The sequence below is a fragment of the Oreochromis niloticus genome, linkage group LG3, assembly GCF_001858045.2.
Source record: "Oreochromis niloticus isolate F11D_XX linkage group LG3, O_niloticus_UMD_NMBU, whole genome shotgun sequence".
Taxonomy (NCBI): domain Eukaryota; kingdom Metazoa; phylum Chordata; class Actinopteri; order Cichliformes; family Cichlidae; genus Oreochromis; species Oreochromis niloticus.
The window spans coordinates 78,946,070-78,967,670 of record NC_031967.2 but is presented as its reverse complement, the minus strand read 5'-3'; the positions used below and the strand labels follow the sequence as shown (position 1 = coordinate 78,967,670).

General features: G+C 41.1%; 1 protein-coding gene, 1 long non-coding RNA gene and 1 other non-coding gene across 3 annotated transcripts; 1 reads left to right on the top strand and 2 right to left on the bottom strand.

Annotated features, from left to right (window-relative positions):
- The first annotated feature begins 1,335 nt into the window (after positions 1–1,335).
- Positions 1,336–8,653, top strand: LOC109196878 (uncharacterized). The gene is made up of 4 exons (XM_019351383.2): positions 1,336–1,406; positions 3,534–3,796; positions 4,013–4,369; positions 4,772–8,653. The coding sequence occupies exons 1-4, from the start codon at positions 1,336–1,338 to the stop codon at positions 4,930–4,932; spliced, it is 852 nt and encodes a 283-aa protein (XP_019206928.1). The 3' UTR covers positions 4,933–8,653.
- Positions 1,410–1,481, bottom strand: trnar-acg (transfer RNA arginine (anticodon ACG)). Its single transcript has one exon. It is a non-coding gene; the product is annotated as a tRNA-Arg (tRNA).
- Positions 8,654–12,202: 3,549 nt separating the features above from the next.
- LOC112846126 (uncharacterized) lies at positions 12,203–14,332 on the bottom strand. The gene is made up of 5 exons (XR_003218963.1): positions 14,234–14,332; positions 13,184–13,522; positions 12,891–13,050; positions 12,747–12,805; positions 12,203–12,358 (listed from the first exon to the last, which is right to left on the bottom strand). It is a non-coding gene; the product is annotated as an uncharacterized LOC112846126 (long non-coding RNA).
- Between the last annotated feature and the right edge of the window lie 7,269 nt (positions 14,333–21,601).

Below are 21,601 nucleotides of genomic sequence, written 5' to 3'. Positions count from 1 at the left end.
GATGATGATGCTGAAGCAATGAGGAAATGCAACAGAGTAAACTCACAGAATAGACTGCACACACCCAACAAACATTTGTCACGATTCCAGTCAGTCAGAGGTACGGAGCCTCTTTTATTCAGATGTCTGTGTCACTTTTAACTCTCTACTCCTCCACCCTCTGCTCTCAGCTTGTTGTCTCTGTGTAGATGTAGTAACAGTAACATATGAGGAACTTGGTTCAACACCAGCAGCAGATTTCCTCTGGTTGGTTTCAGAAGCTTGATTGGTCCGTTCTGCTGACTGGAAGCATCAGAGCACCTTTCTTTGTAGACAGATGCTGTTTGCAAAATAATTAAATGGCATTTCATAAAATTATTTTGTTTTGCTTATAATAACTTAATATAAATATGGCTTCATGGTTGGCAACTGAAAGGTTGCTGGTTTGATTCCAGCTATAGACACTAAACCTCTCTGGGATTGTGTCAGGATGGGTATTTAGTTTAAAACTGCCAAATCAAACATGGAGCTTTAGCAACCTCCTGTGACACGAGGTTGATGTGTTATTGCAGGACTTTTGATGTAAGTTAAAGATTTTCTTTTAAAAAAAGAAAAAGACAGCAAATACTTACAGTGTGGGTGTGTCCACACAGGCCTTTATTAATTATAATAAGTACACTTTATTGATCCCATGGGGAAATTACTCTCTCTGCATTTGACCCATTCACTCAGTGAATCAGTGGGCAGCCACTAATGCTGGGCTTACACTCCTGCTCAAACTGTACGATTGACTCGCAGGGGTTAGAAGTTCGTAGGTCACGATGCAGGGTCTCACACTATACGGCCCGATGCTCTGATACGACCTGAGTGCTCACACTGTGCGTCCATAACATGAAGGTTATAATAGAAATTCTGTCGCTCGCTCTCCCTCTCTGTCTTTCACTCACACAGACACACACCACCATCAACTTTGCTAAATTGCTAATGAAAAACATTGATCAGGCAGCTATGATTGAGCAGCAATGTAAATCCAACTATTTTCACGGTTGTTGTGTTCGTGATAATTTTGTGAGGCCACATCGAAAAGGCTCGGATGAGCTTTCCAAAGTTCCACAAGTGCCTCCATCGCTTGTGTCCAGATCACACGCTGCACTGCTGTGCCACTCTCTTTTTCACCGACATTTATGTGTTTGCGCGTGCGCAGTGTGAGCGGCTGCGGCGACACCCTCACGACGGTCGTGAGGATTTTAAACAGGTTTGAAATCCTCCGACCAAGCGATTGATGATCGGGAGCTGGTCGTGAGGTGTTAATCGCTTCTCGTTACCCCACGTATATTACACGATGCACGACGCACGATGAAGGACAAACTCGGGCCGATCATCAAACGGTCGCACGACACAAAATTGGCTATCGCTGCCCTTAATGTGTACGAGCCAGCCAGGAGTCGAACCTAGAATCTTCTGATCCGTAGTCGACGCGTTATCCATTGCGCCACTGGCCCGCATGTGTCTCTTACGCCTTTTAATTCAAAGCAGAAAATGACATCTTTTTTCAGGGTGTTCTTGTGAATTTAGCTGCCAGGTGTGAGTTTATAACTGCAGTAAAAGACACACCTTTAACTTTTGTGCTATAAGTTAAGGAAACTCTCTTAATTCCGGAAAAATTGGCTTTTTAAAACTATAATTTGACTTTTTGGAGCTGTGTGACTCATCTTTGTTCTGTGCTGAAAGCAGCTTCTTGATTCAGGCTGATTTTGTTTCCTCTGCTGTCTGACAGGGAATGATCCGCACAGGCTGATTTAGTGACACCATTTGTCACAAGATGTATGAAACACGGTGCGACACCTCCGGGGTTTACTGCTCTTTGTGGATTTCACACGGCTGAATTCACATGATACAAACAGATGTTTACAGCTGTAATCACTGATTTTCCACCACAGTCAGATTTAAATTAGCCTCTGATAGTGAAACTAAACACCATCACACGGTTAATATAAATTGACAGCTGCCACACTTTTTTTAACCTGACATAATGCATCACTGTAACTTCACCACAGTACTGCACTGAACACTATTATGCACTAAACTGTAGAAAACTGCTGGTGATCTGAACTGATCACTATTCTGGTCTGTCAGAGATTTTCACAAATGCTTTAAATGACTGTGCAGATAATAATCTGGTGTTTCATTGTGTTTCATGAACAGGAGTGATGTTTGCTGTTTGGCACTGATCCAGCAGGACACCTGAGAAACAGACTTGTAGCTTCTAAATAAATTGTGCAGAGCAGAAACCAACACAATATTAGTCATTTGATTGTATCTTATACCTAATCGGTGTATATGTATAAACTCTTTCCCAAGAAACCCGAGTGTTTGAAACATGTTTCAGACTGTTTGCATTAAAGCGCCCTCTGGTGGAACTCCTCTCCCTGAGCTACAAACTTTAAATCAGGAAGTCCCTCATATTTTAATCCAGTTTCTGGAGCTCTGAGAAAGTTTTACAAATGCAAATCATCCAAGAATTCAAACACATCATTCAAAGTCTAATGTTTATATCAGGAGGTTTTCTTTAACAGTCAATAAATCTATGAAGGAAATTTTTTGTTTGTTTTTTTTGAAATACCAAAGTGAACAGTTCTGCCAATAATATAGTAGTATGGCACACGGTGACAGGTTAATCTGACTGCTATTCCCAAGGTTCAATCATGGCCTGTGCTGCCATCTACTGAGTTAAAGCTGCAGCCTGACCTGGAGAGAAGGTAGGAAGAAAATGTTGTCAGTGCTCACCGTCTTTTAATGAGGAGGGACTGGCAAAGAATGAATCCTGTGGTCAAAGGCAGAGAAGGAAATGAGATCTCTGCACAGAGGGAGGGGGGATACATTCAGTCAGTCAGAGACGGAGCGACTGAATGAACAGAGTGAACACTTTTCTTTTTCTTTTTTTCTTCATACATGAGTATAATATATGGATGTCATCTAAGAGAGGGAGTTGGCTAAAGAAAAGGGGGGACAAAATTCACTGGCATGCAGTGGTGATATATAAACATGTGGGGAGTGAAAACATTTCCAATTTATTTTTAATATTTATATTTAACATATTAAATATTTTAAATAATGATTTTGAATTTATTTTTAAATACTTATATTTTCTCAGCCCACCTACCTGTCTGAGCTGCTTTACACCTACTTATGAGCGGTCACATGAAGGTCAACTTGAGAAATTACCCCAGACTTTATCAATCAATAGCTAAGAGTGTGTTTACATGAAAGAGGCAGAGTTCCCATGTTTATAATTCTGACCAATCAGAAACAGACACAGGTCTATTGTCAGCAGAGCCGCTGATTTTCTGAAGATGATTAAACATGTCAGAGGTTAGACACAGACTAAGCAGCAGCTATAACAGAAGGGTACATATTACTAATCTGTTTTCTGTTTGAGTGTGTGTGTGTGTGTGTGTGTGTGTGTGTGTGTGTGTGTGTGTGTGTGTGTTTAGCTCATACAGAAATCAAAGTGAAGCCTGGACAAGAGGCCACCTTTCACTGTGCGTGTCCAGAGCTGCAGCCATCACCCTGCTGGAGTGGAGCAGACACGGCCTCGATTCTTTGTTCTATCGTAACTCGTTTCAAAGATACCAGCCTGAGTCCTTTGGAGACCGAGTGGAGTTGAAGGATGGAGACCTCACTTTGATTCTGAAGAACGTCACCATCAACGATAACGGCACGTACAAGTGTCGGATTGTGTTCAGGAACAAAAACAGCACAGAGAGACTGTTCAGGGGCATTAAGTGCTTCATCAACCTCACAGTGACGGCCTCGGGTGAGTTTGGATCGTCCTACTACTGCTGTTACTGCAAAAAATGACACAAAATGCAAAAACACTTGATTTTCTCACATGTAAATATAGAAATTGATATTACTGAGCAGTAAACTGCAGCAATATTGATCTGATTCAAAATGCTCACCAAATCTGTTCTGAAACTCTTCTGATCATTTCATCTGAGCACACTTACTAAAGAGTGAAGTTTCTCTTTAGACCACACAAATGTCAAAGTGAGGTCTGGACAAGATGTCACTCTTCAGTGTCGGGGACCCACAGATGCAGATATCACAGCATTAGAGTGGAGCAGACCTGAGCTCGTGTCAGAGGGTTATGTGTTCTTCTTCCAAAACCAGCACTCAGATGAGAACTATCAGCACGAGTCCATCAAAGGCCGAGTGGAGCTGAGAGACTCATCCACGAAGGACGGAGACGTTTCCATCATTCTAAGGAACATCAGCATCAGCGATACAGGAATATATGAATGTAAGATTACAACCAATCACACCATCTATGGTGAGAGAGTCATCAAGGAGTTCAGACACTCCATCAACCTCACAGTCACAGACTCAGGTGAGCTTATAGAGTTGACGGGCCTAAGAGTTTTCCTTCCCACTGTCGCCAAGTGCTTGCTCATAGGGGTCGTCTGCTCTGCAAAAATGCAATATGGCGCTTTATGTAAACTTTGCAGCATCGCTGCAAACTAACCCCAAAAATAAAAGCATGGATTCAGGAGCTACCGCAGTTCAGCATCAAATTCAGGCCAAATCAATCGTTAATATGATTTTCATGATCATCTTGTTTGTCTTAATGTTCTTATGATTCAAAGAAACATCCAGCAGCTGTGAGATCGGCTGTACTGATTTAAAATACAGTGTGTACAGCCCCAAAGCCTCTGAATGATGTGTTTCAAAGTGCTGTACCATTAGAAAACATGCCTGCTAACTCTGTCCACATGCTGTTTCTGCTCTGCAGGTTTCACAGATGAAGACACAAATAGTGGAGGAGACAAGGGTGGAGGAGATTGGGATTGGACTCTTTTATTAATAGTTTTTCTGTCAGTTTGGGCTGTGTTTGTTGTTCCTGCTGTTTCTGCTGTCGTCATAATTACCTGCAAGGAACAAAAGCCGTTATAGCAACATCCTCCTGAAAACAGCGGCTGCCCTGCTTTTCCACAAGGACGAACTTTCAGAGGACTGGACCTTGGATTTAGAGTCTGAGCGTACTCATATAACATCAGGAGTTTAAAGCATCATTTGACTCTTCTTCACAAAATGGGTCAAGCATCTGCAAAATCCAGAAAATCTGCCAACACCAGAGGGATTTTTGGAGGATCGGGTGATGAAGATCTATGAAGTGGGAGTGAGCGATAATGCTATTTTATTTTTTTCAAGGAAACTAAATGCATGGCAGTGCTATAGCAATAATATCACAATTTGATCATTTTATATTATGTAAAAATTCTATAGTACAGTGATATGGCAAAGTCCTGCTACAAAGATAAAATATGCAACATGGTAAATGATAAATGGCCTGTATTTGTATAGCGCTTTACTAGTCCCTAAGGACCCCAAAGCGCTTTACACATCCAGTCATCCACCCATTCACGCACACATTCACACACTGGTGATGGCAAGCTACATTGTAGCCACAGCCACCCTGGGGCGCACTGACAGAGGCTGGTGCTGCAAAGAAGTCAGGACAGGAAAAAGAAAATCATTCATATTTCATCATTTAGAATTTTGCTGCCATTTATTTTATGACCTGACAGCTTCATATTAGACTTTAAATTACAGGTTACTTACACCATGTGTTAAGTTCAGGAGACGTGGAAGTCTCTTTAGTTTTTGAGTAAACTTGGACCAAACATAAAGCCCTTCCAGTTCACATTTAAAATGGGTAAAGTATGTTATTTAATGTTGATAAACTGACCCTTTAAAATAAAATTGTAGATCAGCAAGCACAAAGTAACAGCAAAGGTGCTGTAAGAGTCACGTCCACACTGCCACCCAGTCAGCTGATATCATAGCATCCAGGAAGATTCAGATTCAAATATTCGCCATGCAAACTGATGTTAGATCAGTGCAGCTGGTTCCCAGTTTACCTGCAAAAAGGCTTTAATGATCAGTTTCAGACATTTCAAAATCTGAGCTAAAACAGAGGAAGGAAGTCTAACAGATAAATTCATGAGGTAAAATATTGCTATACAGTTTGTAAAGGAGTCAGTTATATAGTTTTCATAATCTTATTTTGAAAAGCTGTTAGTGTCCTGGAGGTTTTAGAGCTCACCCTGGGTCAACACACCTGAATCAAATTATTAGTTCATTACCAGGCCTCTGGAGAACTTCAAGACATGTTGAGGAGGTCATTTAGCCATTTAAATCAGCTGTGATGGATCAAGGACACATCTAAAACCTGCAGGACACCGGCTCTCGAGGCCTGGAGTTCCCCACTCCTGCTGTAGAGTGAGCACTGGTTCTATTCCCATCATTAAAAAATACTGGTTTGGGAGCTGGTGCTGTTTTTCTCTTAACTCAAGTTATACTCTCCACTATTCAGGGGTGCAACAAAACATTAGCAGCAACAAATAAGAGTAGGAAGCTCAACATGTCAGGTGCTACTGCAATGCTTGTTTCTCCTGAAAACAGAGATCAGACCATTGAAACAAGCACTCAGCTAAAGTTTAAGGTTAATAATGCAGTAGTTAGGCTGCTGGTTCAAATCCATCAGGAGAAACAAGCCTCCCTTTGGGTCATCCAGGGTAAAACAAACTCCTTTGTAACAAAGGAATCCTTAAATTAGCTTCTTTATTTTCAGAGTGTGCAATACCATGAACTGTAAATGATTTAACTGCTTCAGCACTTTATCAGTTCATCATTATTACCTCTAGTGTGTTTGACTTAACAAATTTACAGTGTGTTGTAGTGCTGTCAGCTGGGCCAGCTCACAAACCTCAGTATTAAAAACTACATGATGGCAGTGATTGGAGGAAAACCTGCGATGCCTCAACCTGTTCACCAGTGTCTTCTAAATGATCAGTTAACAAATAACAGCTGGTGATTGTTTTTCTCAACTGAGGTTTACTATTTTAATAAAAAATAACCCACTTTGTCTCGTTTTTATTTAACTGTCTGAGTAAATGTTGTTAGTAGATTCTCTAACTCGACTATTTGTCCATTTTATTCCACTTCAGTTCAACTTTATTCAAAAACCACCTGCTGACAACAACAGTCATATCGAGGCACTTTGTTTTTAAAGATGATGAAACGTGATCAGAAACTGGGTTTAATTTTTGTTTTATATTTTTTATAATAGAATGATATTCAAAACGTCTTAACTTCCAAATAAACTCCTTTTTTAAAAGATATGAAGACTTTCAGGTGATGTTCTTGGAGGTCACAAGTTCACTTTGGACCATTTTTTCAGATACAAAAAAAACAGAAAACCTGAAAATGTTTGCAGGGCTGATAGTCCATGTTTTGTACCAAATAAAAAGAAACTTTAAAAAGTTTAAGAAACTCGCTGAGTAATATTTTTGGACAAATTAATCAGTGTTTAGTTAAAGTTCTTAAATGTGTCCCAAAGAACATGTTGAAGTCTTTACAAAGATGCTGAACACCAAATCCAGGATATCCTCGTCTGTCTCACCTGAATGCTCCGTGTGACCTCTGAGACGTTGGATCAGCAGCAGGAGACTCAGATCAGCTGGAAAACTGAGAGATCGTTCAAACAGGTCACAGTTAAACAGGAGGCCAGCATGAATCCTGCTGAATTCTGTTGTCGTCTAAATTTTCTGAAGGTAAAAAAAAACAAAACAACAACAGCGACAAGAAGAAGCGCAGCAGAAAGTGAAAGACCAACAATCAGTCTAACAGATCCATCCTCTGTGTGTCCTCCTGTCTGACCTGCAGGTGGGAAACAGGTGTGAGGTGTCAGCTGTCAGGTCTCCACTGAGATGAGCTCTCTTCCTGCAGTTTGCTCCCGTCTTGAAGACACACTCGTTTGTTCCATTATCAGCAATCGTCACATTCTTCAGAATCAGAGACTCGTCTCCATCCTTCATCTGTCTGTTCTGCAGATCCACCCGGCTCTAAAAAGATGGAGGCTGGTAATCTGGATCTGACTGCTCATCCAGGTACAAAAGGGCATATTCAGACTCCAGATCAGTTCTGCTTCATTTTACAGCTATGATGTTGTTGTTTGGAGTTCGACATGTCAGAGTGACGTTCTGTTCAGACTCAGCTGTGATGGTTTTCTGGTCTGAAAGTGAAAACGATACAGAGCAGAGAGGTTAAAGGTCAAAGTACAACTGTTCACTTCTGCAGCAGAGTGAGATATATCTGACTGGCACTCTGGGATTTGTCACTGACTGCTGTAAAAAGATCTAAAGGAAGCTAAAGTTAAGAAACTTTGTTATTACACTGTATTCATAGACTGTCCAAACTGCCTTTACACTTTATGCATCATTTGTATGACATTTAACAGAAAAAGGTTGTTTTCTCCTTTTTATTCCATTTCATACAACCAAAAGTTCTGCTAAACTACTTTATCAGATCTTTGGAGAGCTTTGGAGGCTGTTTGTAGACAGTTTAGAAGTAGAGCTGAGCTGCTTCATTGACTGACTAAACTGTGAATTACAATTCATTATTTTACCAAATCAAATTCTTATGTTTCTTCTTTTTTGGACACTTTTGTATAATATATAAATATACATACATTATGCCCATGGTGGTGTTTTTCTCTACTGTTGTATAAGTCATTTGAAAACTCCCTCCCTGGACAGCATGTATATAAAATGTAAAGAGTTTAACTATTCCAGTTCACTGAGTGACTCAGTAGAAACAGGTTAGAAACAGCTGTCAGAAAATTAAACTAAAGAAATAAATATTTCTGATATGAGAAAAAAAATGATTGCACAGAAAGCCCACAGTGATTGTGTTGTTGTGTTTAGGCTTTTATGTTGATGCTTTACTCATGAGGAATTCTGATTGGTTCAAGTGACCCAACCAGGAGTGAGACAGTAGAGCCAGACTCCCTCCTTCTCTTCCTTTCTCAAAAGTCTGTGTGTGCGTTTCCACCAATGAGCAGAATGTAGAATAATCATCAATACATGATCCTGATCAGGACACCTACAGTGTACTTGTTTATCGTATATTGAATTTGCACGCAGATTAACATGTTGGAGTTCTGTTTGTTATTTACTTGCTCTCAGACCATTAAACACCACTAAAACCAAGGCCAGAGCTAAAAAAGTAAACTAAAGGCATACTCATATTCAATATCAGAAAACACATTTAAGTTCATACTAAATCTGGTGAGTAAACTGTCGCTTAAATTCAGGTTACTGTAAGAACGATATCCAGTTTCCACTGAAGGAAATATACACAGATGAGTCACAACATTATGACCATGACAGGTTAAGAGAATAACACTGATTATCTCTTCATTATGGGACCTGTTAGTGGGTGGGATATATTATAGAGTAAGTGAACATTTTGTTCTAAAAGTTGATGTTAGAAGCTGGAAAATGGGCAAGTGTAAGAATTTAAGGGAGTTCGACAAAAGGCCAAAGTGTGATCGCGAGATGTAGTATGGAGTATGAAAAATGGGAAAATTAGATCACCTGAGAAAACTGTCCTGACATTTTAAAAGAACAAAGTCAACAAATCAGCAAATACATCAAACTACAGTTAACATGCAGTCACATCTATAAACATCACAACATACAGCAGGAACATCACAGGAAGCCAGAATATCATGCAAATGTTCAATGAAGCAAAATAATTTTTTTCAGTTTTCAAAGATTTTAATGATAAAACATCTTAAGTATCATCATTTCACTCCCGACAGCAAAATAAATATTTACCCTTTATTAACAACAGTTATTATAAAGCTACATGGTGGATTCACATTCAACCACAGAAGAAACAAGGAGGCTCATGAAGATAATAAAAATATTCACACAATTTCCAAAAGTCTCCATAAATAAAACTCAATGATTTGTGTTGTTGTTGTTGTAGAGGAACAAAGTGTGCAGGAGAACAGTGAGTCCTGATGTAGATGAACTGAGGAGCTGCACCAAGAGCCAGGATCAAAGATAAAGATGTTAAACTGTGAATTATTCAATAATCACAGTTTAAGATGATTGAAGTAAAGAGTCCACAGAGCTCAGTGCAGTTCCTCATCTAGAGAGCTGTTAGAGGCTCGTCTGTCTTTATGTGAGATGGACAAAGAGTGAATTATTGTTCCTGTGGTCTTATCAGGATTCATGATGTGAGCATAAGTGGATCCAGGTTACAGAAAGATTCCCTGAGTGTGCTTCACTGGCTTTCAGTGCAGTTATTGTGTAACGTGGCAAACCTCGGCCTTTTCTCCTCTTTGGCTTCTTGACAGTCGTCCTTCCACTCAGACCATTTCTGAGGCTTCATGAACAGCAGATGATCAGCTGAAGGTCCACATGGATCTCTCAGGTCCTGGGTCACTTTCACATGCTGTTCATCTGCTGCTGATAGCAGTTTGATTTCTGGCTTCTGTAGTTTGCAAGGACAAGATACTGAACCCTGAGTTGGACCTGATGGATCCATCTGAGTGTGAGAGTGTGACTCTCAGGTTAAACATACTTAGAAAAAGGCATATGAGTGTCAGTCTTGTAGTAAGAAAGTGCTCTGAGGGTCTGAACAGAGTTGAAAACAGGCTGCATAAGTATCCGTCCATGTAAGACTTGATGTTATGAGGCTGCTGTTTTCATCCTCCTGACACTCTGATATCAGAACAGATGTCAGCTGATTCATCAGAAGGAAGATGGTTGGATACATTTTTTTTGGCAGTTTTGTAGCGACCACGAGAGCAACAACAACGAGCCCAAGAAGTAACAAAACAGAAGCTATCAGAATAGAATAGAATAGAATGGAATAGCTTTTTATTGTCACTGTTACAAGAACAGTGAAAGGCAGTTTGGCATCTCTCCATGTGTGTGAAGCACACAATAGCGTAAGTATTTACACAATAACAGACAAATTTACATTTACACAAGAAAGATATGTACAAGTTATACATACACCTGCAAACATACACGCACATACATACATATATGTATATATACATATTTGCATCCGTACATACACACACACACACATATTTCCACATACACGCTTACATCTATATACATACACATACATGCCATCTAACTAGCAGGTGCATTGAGAGGTGCAGTGTGATCAGTGATATTGAACATTGGGGTTGCACAGGGTGTTGGTTGCATTGAAGTATAAACAGAAATACGATTTATAAATAAGGTGTAATGTCTATGAGTGTTGGCAGTGCAGTTATCCTCCAATCAGGGTGGAGGTAGGGCATGTTTGACAGCCTGTGGGTAAAAACTTCTGTTGAGTCTGTTCGTCTTCGACCTGATGGACCTGTAGCATTTACCAGAGGGAAGGGGGGAAAAAAGTGAGTGTCCAGGGTGCGAGGGGTTTTTGATGATGAAGCTGGCTTTCTGCTGAAGTCTGCCAGTATAGATGTCTCTGAGGGGGGTTAGTGAAGTGCCGATTGCCCGCTCTGCTGCACTCACCACCCGCTGCAGTTTCCTCTTGTCCTCCACAGTACAGCAGTTGAACCAGAGTGTGCAGCAGTAAGTCAGAAGCCTCTCAATGGTGGAGCGGTAGAAGTTTACTAGCAGTCTTTGGGGTAATTGGGCCTGACGTAGTTTCCTGAGGAAGTACAGCCTTTGTTGTGCTTTCCCTACCTGGTGGGAGATGTTTGTGGACCAGGTAAGGTGGAGACCTGAGATCTTAAAGCTTTCTACCCTTTCTACCTCCTCCCCATCAAAGTAGAGGGTAGAGTGCTCAGATCGCTTTGTTCTTCTGAAGTCGATTACCATCTCCTTGGTCTTGGCTGTGTTCAGATGCAGGTTGTTGTCGTCACACCTTTGCTTCAGATGCTGAACCTCCTCTCTGTAGGCTGAATCATCGTTGTTGTCGATCAGTCCTATGACAGTGGTGTCATCAGCAAATTTTATAATGGTGTTACTGGTGTGGATTGGTGAACAGTCATGGGTGAAAAGTGAGTATAAGAGGGGACTGAGGACACACCCCTGTGGGACACCCACATTCAGAATGAGGGTGGAGGAGGTGTGCTCTCCCATTCTTACGTTCTGGGGTCTGTTGCTCAGGAAGTCCAGTATCCAGCTGCACAGTGAGCTGCTGAGTCCTAAGTTGCTTAGTTTATTAACCAGTTTGTGGGGTTGAACTGTATTGAAGGCAGAGCTGAAGTCCACAAACAGCATTCTCACATAGGTGTTACTACAGTCCAGGTGTGTGAGGGCTGTGTGAAGAGCTGTTATTATGGCATCCTCTGTCGACCTGTTTGCCCTGTATGCAAACTGGTATGGATCGAGGTTTGCAGGGATGGCAGCTTTAATGTGTGACATGATGAGCTGTTAAAGCAACTGGACGATAGTCATTCAAGCAGCTCACTGTGTTCTTCTTGGGCACTGGAACGATGGTGGCTGACTTAAGGCAGGATATTTATTCCCTCCATCCTCTGTGTGTCCTCCTGTCTGACCTGCAGGTGAGAAACAGGTGTGAGGTGTCAGCTGTCAGGTAGGTGATGAGTGAAGAACAGAACAGAATCCATTTCCTCTTCAAACTGCTGTCAGACATTATCTACTGCACTCTGATCACATCACTCAGACCAGCTGCTTTCTACAAAGTCTCATCAACAACATCTTTAGAAACAAACATCAACAACCAGGAAGCAGCTTCACCTCTGATCACACACACACTCAACTCTACTCTGTAACTCCGAAATGAGAACACAGGCACGGCTTCTTCAAGACGGGCGCTTCGCTGCATTTATTGAACGCCGTGAAAACTACAAACATAAAACACAAAGGCTTTAAGCACTTCAGTCTATCAAAAGTAACACTTGTGCTTTAACAACAAAAAATTACCTCGAGGCCGCCTGCCACTTCGGAGGTTCTAGAAGAATACCTTTACAGTCTTGCGCATTCTAAATTAAAACATAAAATAATTCAAACACCATACATTACAAATTTTCACAATATTACAAAACAGTTATAGCAAATGACAAATACCTTGTACAGCTGGTAGACTAACCAGGCCTTTGCAGATAGCTCGCTGAACTCCTTAGCGTGATTATTAAACGTGGGCTCACAGCCTATATTATCACGCCCAAACCTCGCGATAATAGCGGTGTAACAAAACTTGTTCTTTGTGACAAGATAAACATGTCTCCTATACAAGATAAACACACCTTTACAATATTGTCCACAGAAATGTACAAGCAAGAACATTTTAACTGCTGGAACCATCTATTAAAGTTCTTTATACATAAGCCACTTCTATGACACTTACACTACTCACTCACCTGGAGGATCAACAACACTCAGGTAGATGATGCAGATGTTTTCCCATGATTTGGTTTTCTCCATGAAGGTATGACACTCGTATGTTCCAGTGTCATTAATCGTCACATCCTTCAGAATCAAAGACACGTCTCCATCCTTCATCTGTCTGTCCTGCAGATCCACCCGGTTCTTAAAAGTTGGATGCTGCCTGACGAGAACAAAGTAGTTCTTCCGAAATGAAATAACATCTTGTGGATCAAGGTCAGCTCTTCTCCACTCCACAAGTATGATATTGTTTGGAGCTCAACATGGCAGAGTGACATTGTTTTGTCCAGACTCAGCTGTGATGTTTTTCTGGTCTGAAAGAGTAAAAAAACAGAGCAGAGAGGTTAAAGGTCAAAGTATCAGAGATCTCTGGTCCTATGAACCTGACTATCACACCTGCTAGAATCTGTCAGAATACAGATGAATAAAAACAGGCTATAAAAAAAACAAAAAACTCCTAAAAGTCTGCTTTAACATCACAGTGTGAAACACATAACCCAGTGCAAACAAAACAGGTTTTTATTGTGTCTGAAATGCAAATAATTCATGTGTAATAAATATGTTCTTATGTTCAAAAATGTGTATCAGTAAAAATTGTTAACTTAAATTTTGCTTCCATTTATCCATCTATTTTGTCCGCTTATCCCACTCATCTGTTCTACGTGGATATTGCCATTTATTTACGGGAAGCGCAGGGTCCTCCTGTTAGCAGGACACAACTTTACTCACAGTCTGTTGTTTGTATATTCTGATATTTTAAAGCTGTTTGACCGGATACTACAGAATTAGAGAAATAACGTTTTATCGGTGTTTTTGCAGTGGAGCTGAAGTTAAAATTGGATCAATGCATTCAATTCAACAGCTCTGTGTAAATGTTCAGACAAATCTCACATATTTTATTGTTAACATGCAAATACATTGATGTTACCACATGTACATGGTATATGAATAAATGTATAAATAAATAGACGAATAATTATCCCACAAAAATCGTCTCCCCATTTAAATTCGCCGGCAAACACTACCGAAACACGCGTGTCCGTGTATCACGTGACTTAATCCGCATCCTGATCCCTCCGCAGACAGATTCTCCTCCGCCGTCGTCGTTTGACACGATCTTCAGCACATTATCGGTATAATGACGGTAATAGAACTCCTTCAAAGCCGGACGACTTTGAAGGAGTACCTGGAGATAAACTGGGTTTAACTTTGGTTTTGGACCTTTTTGTCTCCGGATTATTCGACGATAAAATGTTTGTTTTCGTGTGTGATCGGTCACAGGAGCTGTGTGTGTTTATCAAAGCAGCTACAAGCTGTTTGGAGTGAACATGGAGCGGAGACAGAGACGGAGAGGAATAAGGAGCTTGTGTTTGAGGTGTGGTTACTACTCCAGGAAATCTGCAAACATGGTGACTGCACTGCAGTGTAGATAGCACGTTTCTACGGGTGGACTGCTGTATGCACTGCGGGTTGTTGACCAGAGCTCGCCGTGGATTGTAGCCGGACCAGCAGCGACTTAGACGGCGGAGAGAGCTGAAGCAGAAGCGGGCATGTCGATCTGCTATGCGGCCAGCCTAAACCTCCACCTCCCGGTGTTCTCCTCCCAGCCTGTTTCCTCACAAACGCCACATCCATCACAATGACATCAAAGATTTGGATCTCCTGATCGCTGATCGGACAACTTCATCTAGAAATACATTTAAAGAGAAAGCTGGTGAACACGGGAAATGTCCGTCTGACACAATGCGCCCGATGTTGTAACCAGCATGGCTGTCCTTAAAGCCCCCACAGTCTGAAGCAGGACTTTCTATCCACCCCGCGAACTAAGTGTAGTCATCATCACTGCTTCATCCTGTCAGATTTTTAAACGTTTTGTTTTACGTATTTACACTAAGAGTAAAAACAGTTGAATTAAGCGGGGTAATACAGTGACACCGATTACTGATAAATACACACGGCTGCTGACTTTATAAAAACTTATTGTAACAGTTCAATCTTACCTGCGGACGTAAATAAGAGAAGAAAGGCAAAGATAATCCCGCAGATTAAAACAGATTTTCCTGCATAAATAGCGCTGCTCTGTGACACCATAGATTATAGAGCCTGTCCACAGATACTGCTGTGCTACTTCGCTTTTGAAGGTGTGGTTTTTCACTTTTTGACCCGCCCACCTGAAACGGCTTTGGAACGTGACGAGGGGGCGTGGCCGCGATTTTTGGTTGAGGCCCCGTTTTTGTGGGCAAAACAAAGCACACGGATAGCATCAGCCATGGTTCGTACTTGCTGTGTGATCGGTTGTAATGTTAGATCGCACGACCGACAAGGGAATAAGCTTGAAAATGGTTTATCTTTTTATTCTTTCCCGACCTGGAAGCAACATGAGGGAGCTCAAGTAGCGGACCTTACCAAAAGAAGGCGTCTAGCTTGGTTAGTAGCTGTGAGACGAGCTGATATCCAGTTCTCTTCCATCTCCAGATATCAGTTGGTGTGCTCCAGACATTTTCATTCGGGTAAGTTCTAAATATGTTCATATCACTCTTTATACCGTATTATTTTTATTTGCGCTCGGAGGTCATAGCAAATTAGAACAAACATCCTAGTGATTTTGCAGAACTACATTCTATTTATAGAGTTGCTAATTATTTGGCATTATTGCAGGCAAACCAGCCTATGAAATGGATGAATCAAATCCTGACTGGGTTCCAACACTACACATGGGGCACTCCGAGATCCCTGCTTCAACCTTGGACCGTCACAGACGGCGAATGCGCCGGATGCAACAAAGAGCAGCAGTTGGAGGTAAATAGACCACCACCAACATAAAAAATGCTCTCACTGTCCGGTAATCAGCACATAGCTTTTTGATGATTTATGCACACAATTGGACTTCAGGTGAACTTTTCCCTTATGTTTGCACTCATTGTGTCTGACAGGCTTTCATAATGGAGCAGCAGAGTCTGAAGGCGAGGCTTGGACAGAAGTTATTGTAGATTGAAGATACGAGAGCTACTGCACACCTGAGAATTGATGTCGAGAGAGTTATAGGTAGTTTGTGCAACAAGTACAAATGCTAAATACCACCATGCCAATCTGATTACTTCTTCCATGTGAGGGTGAAGAGCTGACCCTTCTGGATAAGATGGTGAAGGTTTGCTGCGTTTTGGTGAACAGTGTGATATTAAAACCAGGGAAAAGTGAAACTAAAAGTCTTGTGCTGTGTATATAGCGATATTTTTTCAACAGATACAGTAAATTACAGAATGTTAGTAGTGGGTGATATCATGCAAATGCTGTCATTTTATGTACACATTGTGTCAACTGTAAATGACATTGATTCTACACTGTAACTGATGTGATTTTCTATAAAGTGGTTTTAATTTAAAAAAGGGCAAACATTTGTTTCTTTATTCAACTTTTGAACAGTGGTATTTAGTAAGTACATATTCAGTAAATGCAAATTATTTACATGGGGATGCACTTCAGGCATAAATCTGGACCCCCTAAATAAAAAATGATGGGTCATTCAGAACATAACTACGCTTGGAGAAATATTTTCCCACCAGTTATGGAAGACACACTTTTTTGAAGAACTCTTGTGCTTTCTTCAAACGTGGTTTGAAGATGCGTACCACAGCCGTGTCTCTTCGGGTCCATCCGACGAGGTCACAGTGGTTGGAGCTGGTCACAAAGATTTGTGTTTGCACCTGTGAGTAGTAGGGGTGCGCCCTCTTTAACTAAAATGGTAAATGGCCTGTATTTGTATAGCGCTTTACTAGTCCCTAAGGGCCCCAAAGCGCTTTACACATTCAGTCATCCACCCAGTCACACACACATTCACACACTGGTGATGGCAAGCTACATTGTATCCACAGCCACCCTGGGGCACACTGACAGAGGCGAGGCTGCCGAACACTGGCGCTTTTGCAGCTGACTCCAGGCAGAAGTCTTTATCCTGTGCATCCAATGCCTGCTGTCCATTCGGTATTTAAAAGGACACTTAATCTCCAGGCACCCCGTCCCACAACAGTCACACATTGTGAGTCCGTCAGGAGATGCTCCAAGTTCAGGATAACTGTTCACAATAAAAATGCATAATCGAACCTGCAGCTTGTAGTGATATGATGCAGTTTGTTTTTTGGTGTAGGCCTGTCATGCGTCCTCTTCTTGCTCCACTCCCCATCTTGTTTGTGCAAACAGACACAGAGTTTTCAGGGTAGCACACACGATAACAACACTTTGGGCTGGTGTTTCCAATCTTGTGCAAATACAGCATGCATCTCTGAAGCTGGGATTCTCCCTGCACGCCATCAAAACCAATCAGGGTTCTTGTGCTGAATTGCTTCTGCCTGCTATTCAGTCACTGTTGCAGCATTTAGATACTGTACACAGTGCAGCTGTAGGTCTAAGGCCAAGGGACTGTGTGCCTTCGTTGTGTAAACGTGCCAGAAACTGGGTTAATGTAGGTGAATGTAAAGTTTATTTAGGGTGATATTTTTCCATTCAAACTCACAGCTTTACTGTGTTCCAGCAGTGTATCCAACAGCGGTGGCAACTCCTCCAGAGTAGCAGGTGAAGTTTTCCTTTTTTGAGGACGGCTTCTTTTACCTGTCACTACAGATGGTCTGTTGATTATGATGATCTGATGTGAAAATGTAAACAGTGTACAGATACAAATATTTATGGATGATTTGTCACATGGATTCATAGATTATGAATTTATATCTTTCACTTATTTCAACAGGTACAAATGTGGTTTGTAACACGATGGAGATCCTTTACTCTATTAATAAACTGCCTTCATCTACAATGTGTAGGGTTTTTCTTTGTGAGTGAAGTTAGAGCGCCCTCCAGTGGCCCACTGCGCATGCTCATTAGTGATTCTCTTCACTGACCCACAGATTTTAAATCATGATGTTCTTCACATACAAACAACATTTGTGTCTCTGAGCAGCTTTTACCAACCACAACCGATTCAACAAGGTGCTGCAAACATTCCTCTGATGTTCTGGTTCATGCTGACGTGACATTATCACACAGCTGCTGCAGATTTGTCGGCTCCGTGATGTAACTCTCCTGTTTCACCACATCTCAAAGGTGCTTAGTTTGTACTAAGGGGCTGACGGTGTGCTGAATAAATGTGCGTTCACGACAGTCTGGTAATTCTCCTCTTACCTCTGACATCAGCTGCTGCTCACTGGATATTTCCTCTTTTTCACTCTCTGTGAACTCTGGAGGTGGCTGTGTGGGGAAATCCCATATGATCAGCAGTTTGTGAAACACTTAGACCAGCCAATCAAAGTTTAGATGCATTTCAACCACTTTTAAGGTCTGTGTTCTTTTGCTTAATGATGTTCAGTTGTGAATAAATTAATTTGAAGACATTTTGACTTTATGACTTCATGAAATTATGGTGATACAAAATTCATATCTTTGTTTTTCCTCCATGGACAGATCCAAGCAGTCTTGGCTACAGAAAAGTGGAAAGACTGTCCACTATTGTCTACTGTTTTACCCACCAGGGTAGTTAGTCAGTCACGTGACTGAAAACAAGGGCTAGAGCAGGGAGCGATACTAGAGTTCACAGTGAACAGGAAAAGTTAAAATCCCAATAAATAAAGCATTAAAAGCACAAACAGTAACAGCAGTCATGATTTTCATTGTTTTTAACACTTCAGCTCTTTGTGTGTTACAACTCCACTAAGAAAACACGAGCAGTGGTGGCCCACAGGCTGGTTGTAATAACTTTGTACAATGCCCCTTCTGGTAACAGAGCTCACTGCAGGCAGATGGACAGACCCTTGAGTGGAGCGGACACTCGCTGTCCTTGGTGCTGAAACATCTGAGCCCCACTCTGACCTTCAGCATCAATGTACCCACAGACAAACTACGTAATAGTCCAGTCATCATCCTCTCAGAGTGCAGGCGGCCTTGACTCTCAGTTACTCACACCTCACTGCTCTGAGGATGAGGTCAGCATTCAGCTGCTGGAGCCTACAAATATGTACAGAACAGTTTAAATAGAAATAAGTCCTGTTTCACATCCAACAGTCATAAAATCATTGAACAGTCCAGAAAAAAATGCATCTATGGGTTGGTTGAGTTGTTACTGTCAGTAACAACCCAACCAACCCAAGTCAAAAGCACCTTTTTAAATATATTTTCTTAGAAAATGTGTAAAATGTTTAATGCTTATTTTACCAGTTGTATACAACCAACACATTTTACCTCACAACAGTGACCCTGTGCTATCAGAACACTTCCTCACAATGGTTACTTATGATTATTATTCTTTATACTGAGGCAATGATCTTTATTCTCTTGCTGATAAATTCAAAAACTGGTGAAAAAGCAGCGAGAAATACACAGGAGGAGTCAACAGTGCTGATCAGGCCAATCACAGCAGCAGGCTGGGTCAACTCCATGTGTAGTTACGTCAGGAGTTGGTCACAGCGTAAATTTCCCACTGAAGCATAAACTGGGAATGAGAAGTGAACCATCTTAATATTACAGTAAAACTAGAGTTAGCCCTGAAGTTACCTGGATGAGACTAAATCCTGCTCCACAGTGCAGACCTCTGATCACTGATGATGGAGGAGAAGAAAAACAAATCAGGCTGAATGTAAAACATTTGCTCTGGAGGACTGAGGACTGTGTTATCACCACTGGGTGATGGCACTGGTGCCTCACAGCAACAAGGTCCTGGGTTCGAATCTACCATGAATTTTACACAAAACAACGTATTTGTCATGTATACATGTTTCAGGGCAAATTTAAAAATGTCTTTTGTGACTTTTTTGCAATGTGCTTGGTGCATAAATGCCTCTTAAGATATAACTGAAAATTTTATTTATAGCACTTCTCATACAGCAAGGAAAACACTCACAGTACACATTAAAAGCAGAGAAAAATACACACACATCACCTTCAATACACCCTCTCATCTCCCCTCCATCCCCACTCCCACACCCAGACATCACACACTCACTCATCATATAGAAACACTGGAGATGAATATGAAATGATAAATAACATAACAAGTATACTAAGAATAGATTAAATATAATAAAACGAGAATAAACAAATGGTGCAAATAAAATAGTAAATAAATGAAAAGTTAAATAAAATAAACAGACACACAGAACCTTAAAATGACAAACTAAAAAGAAACATGCAGCATGATAAATAAAAGATGGTCAACAGTCTCCTGTCTGAGGACTTGAGGGCTCTGAAGCGCTCGTAGCATAAAAGTAAATCAGAAAGATGAGAAGGTCCTTAAATCTGAAAATGTAGTTTTAGTATGTTTTTGATCCAAGATTTAAATGTGAATTTCAAATGTGAGTTCTATATCAAATAAGACCTGAAGGCTTTTAACCTGCTCACACAGGTTTAGTGGAAGAGTATGAATTTTGCTATGAAGTTTCTCTATGAGCCTCAGAGCTGCTGATAAAAGCTCAGTTTTGTCCTGGTTGAGTTGGAGGAAGTTTGCTGCCATCCAGGATTTAATATTTAAGATCCAAGGGAGCTCTGATTGGCTCTGTGTCATCAGGAGACACAGCAACTTAAAGTTGTGGATCATCAGTGTACTCGTGTGTACGCATTCTGTGTCTCCTGATGACATCATGAAGTTACAGCCTGTAAATGTTAAAAGCACTGGTCCCAGAATTGACCCCTGTGGAACACCATAGTTCAGTTTGTAGCTCCTGGATGAAGATTCATCAACACGTACAAAGAATCCTCCATCTTTGCAATTTAATCCAGTTAAAAACTCGGAGAGTCTCTATCAATGTCTCTAAACGTCTGCAGTGATCCACAGGATAAAAGTCAGCACTGAGATCAAGAGGAGCCGACACAGATCCAAGAGTTTCTCTGACAGTTTGCTTTACATAAATCTTCAACCAAAACTTATCAGATGGTGTGGAGCTCTTATCATTCTGGGGCAATCAAATGTAACTCAAACAGATTCTGATAATAAACTAAAATGAATTCTCTTTCACTCAAACAAGTCAGTCAGAGGGCTCACACCAGAACACAGAAGTTTTTATTCAGCTTCCTGTTCATCCTCAGCCCCGCCTCCAGAAAGCAATGTAAAACTAAAGTCTGTCCTCATGTACCTTAAATCCTGTGTGTTTATGTGTGCAGAGTTTCTACCAGAGCCAAATGTCATCTACTCCTCACTGAAGTCGTCCACCAGTCCAACCACTGGAATCCAGCTGCTGCTCTCTAACTGGTCCACACAGCAGCTCAGACCTGACACGTTCACTGTAAGCACACTGGTTTATATTCTGTTTGTTGTCTTCATGATGTTACCCACATCCATCTGTCCATCTATCTATCTTATATGTCATTTTTATAGTCAACCATTTTTAACTGGTTTTAATGTGCTCTCTCTCTCT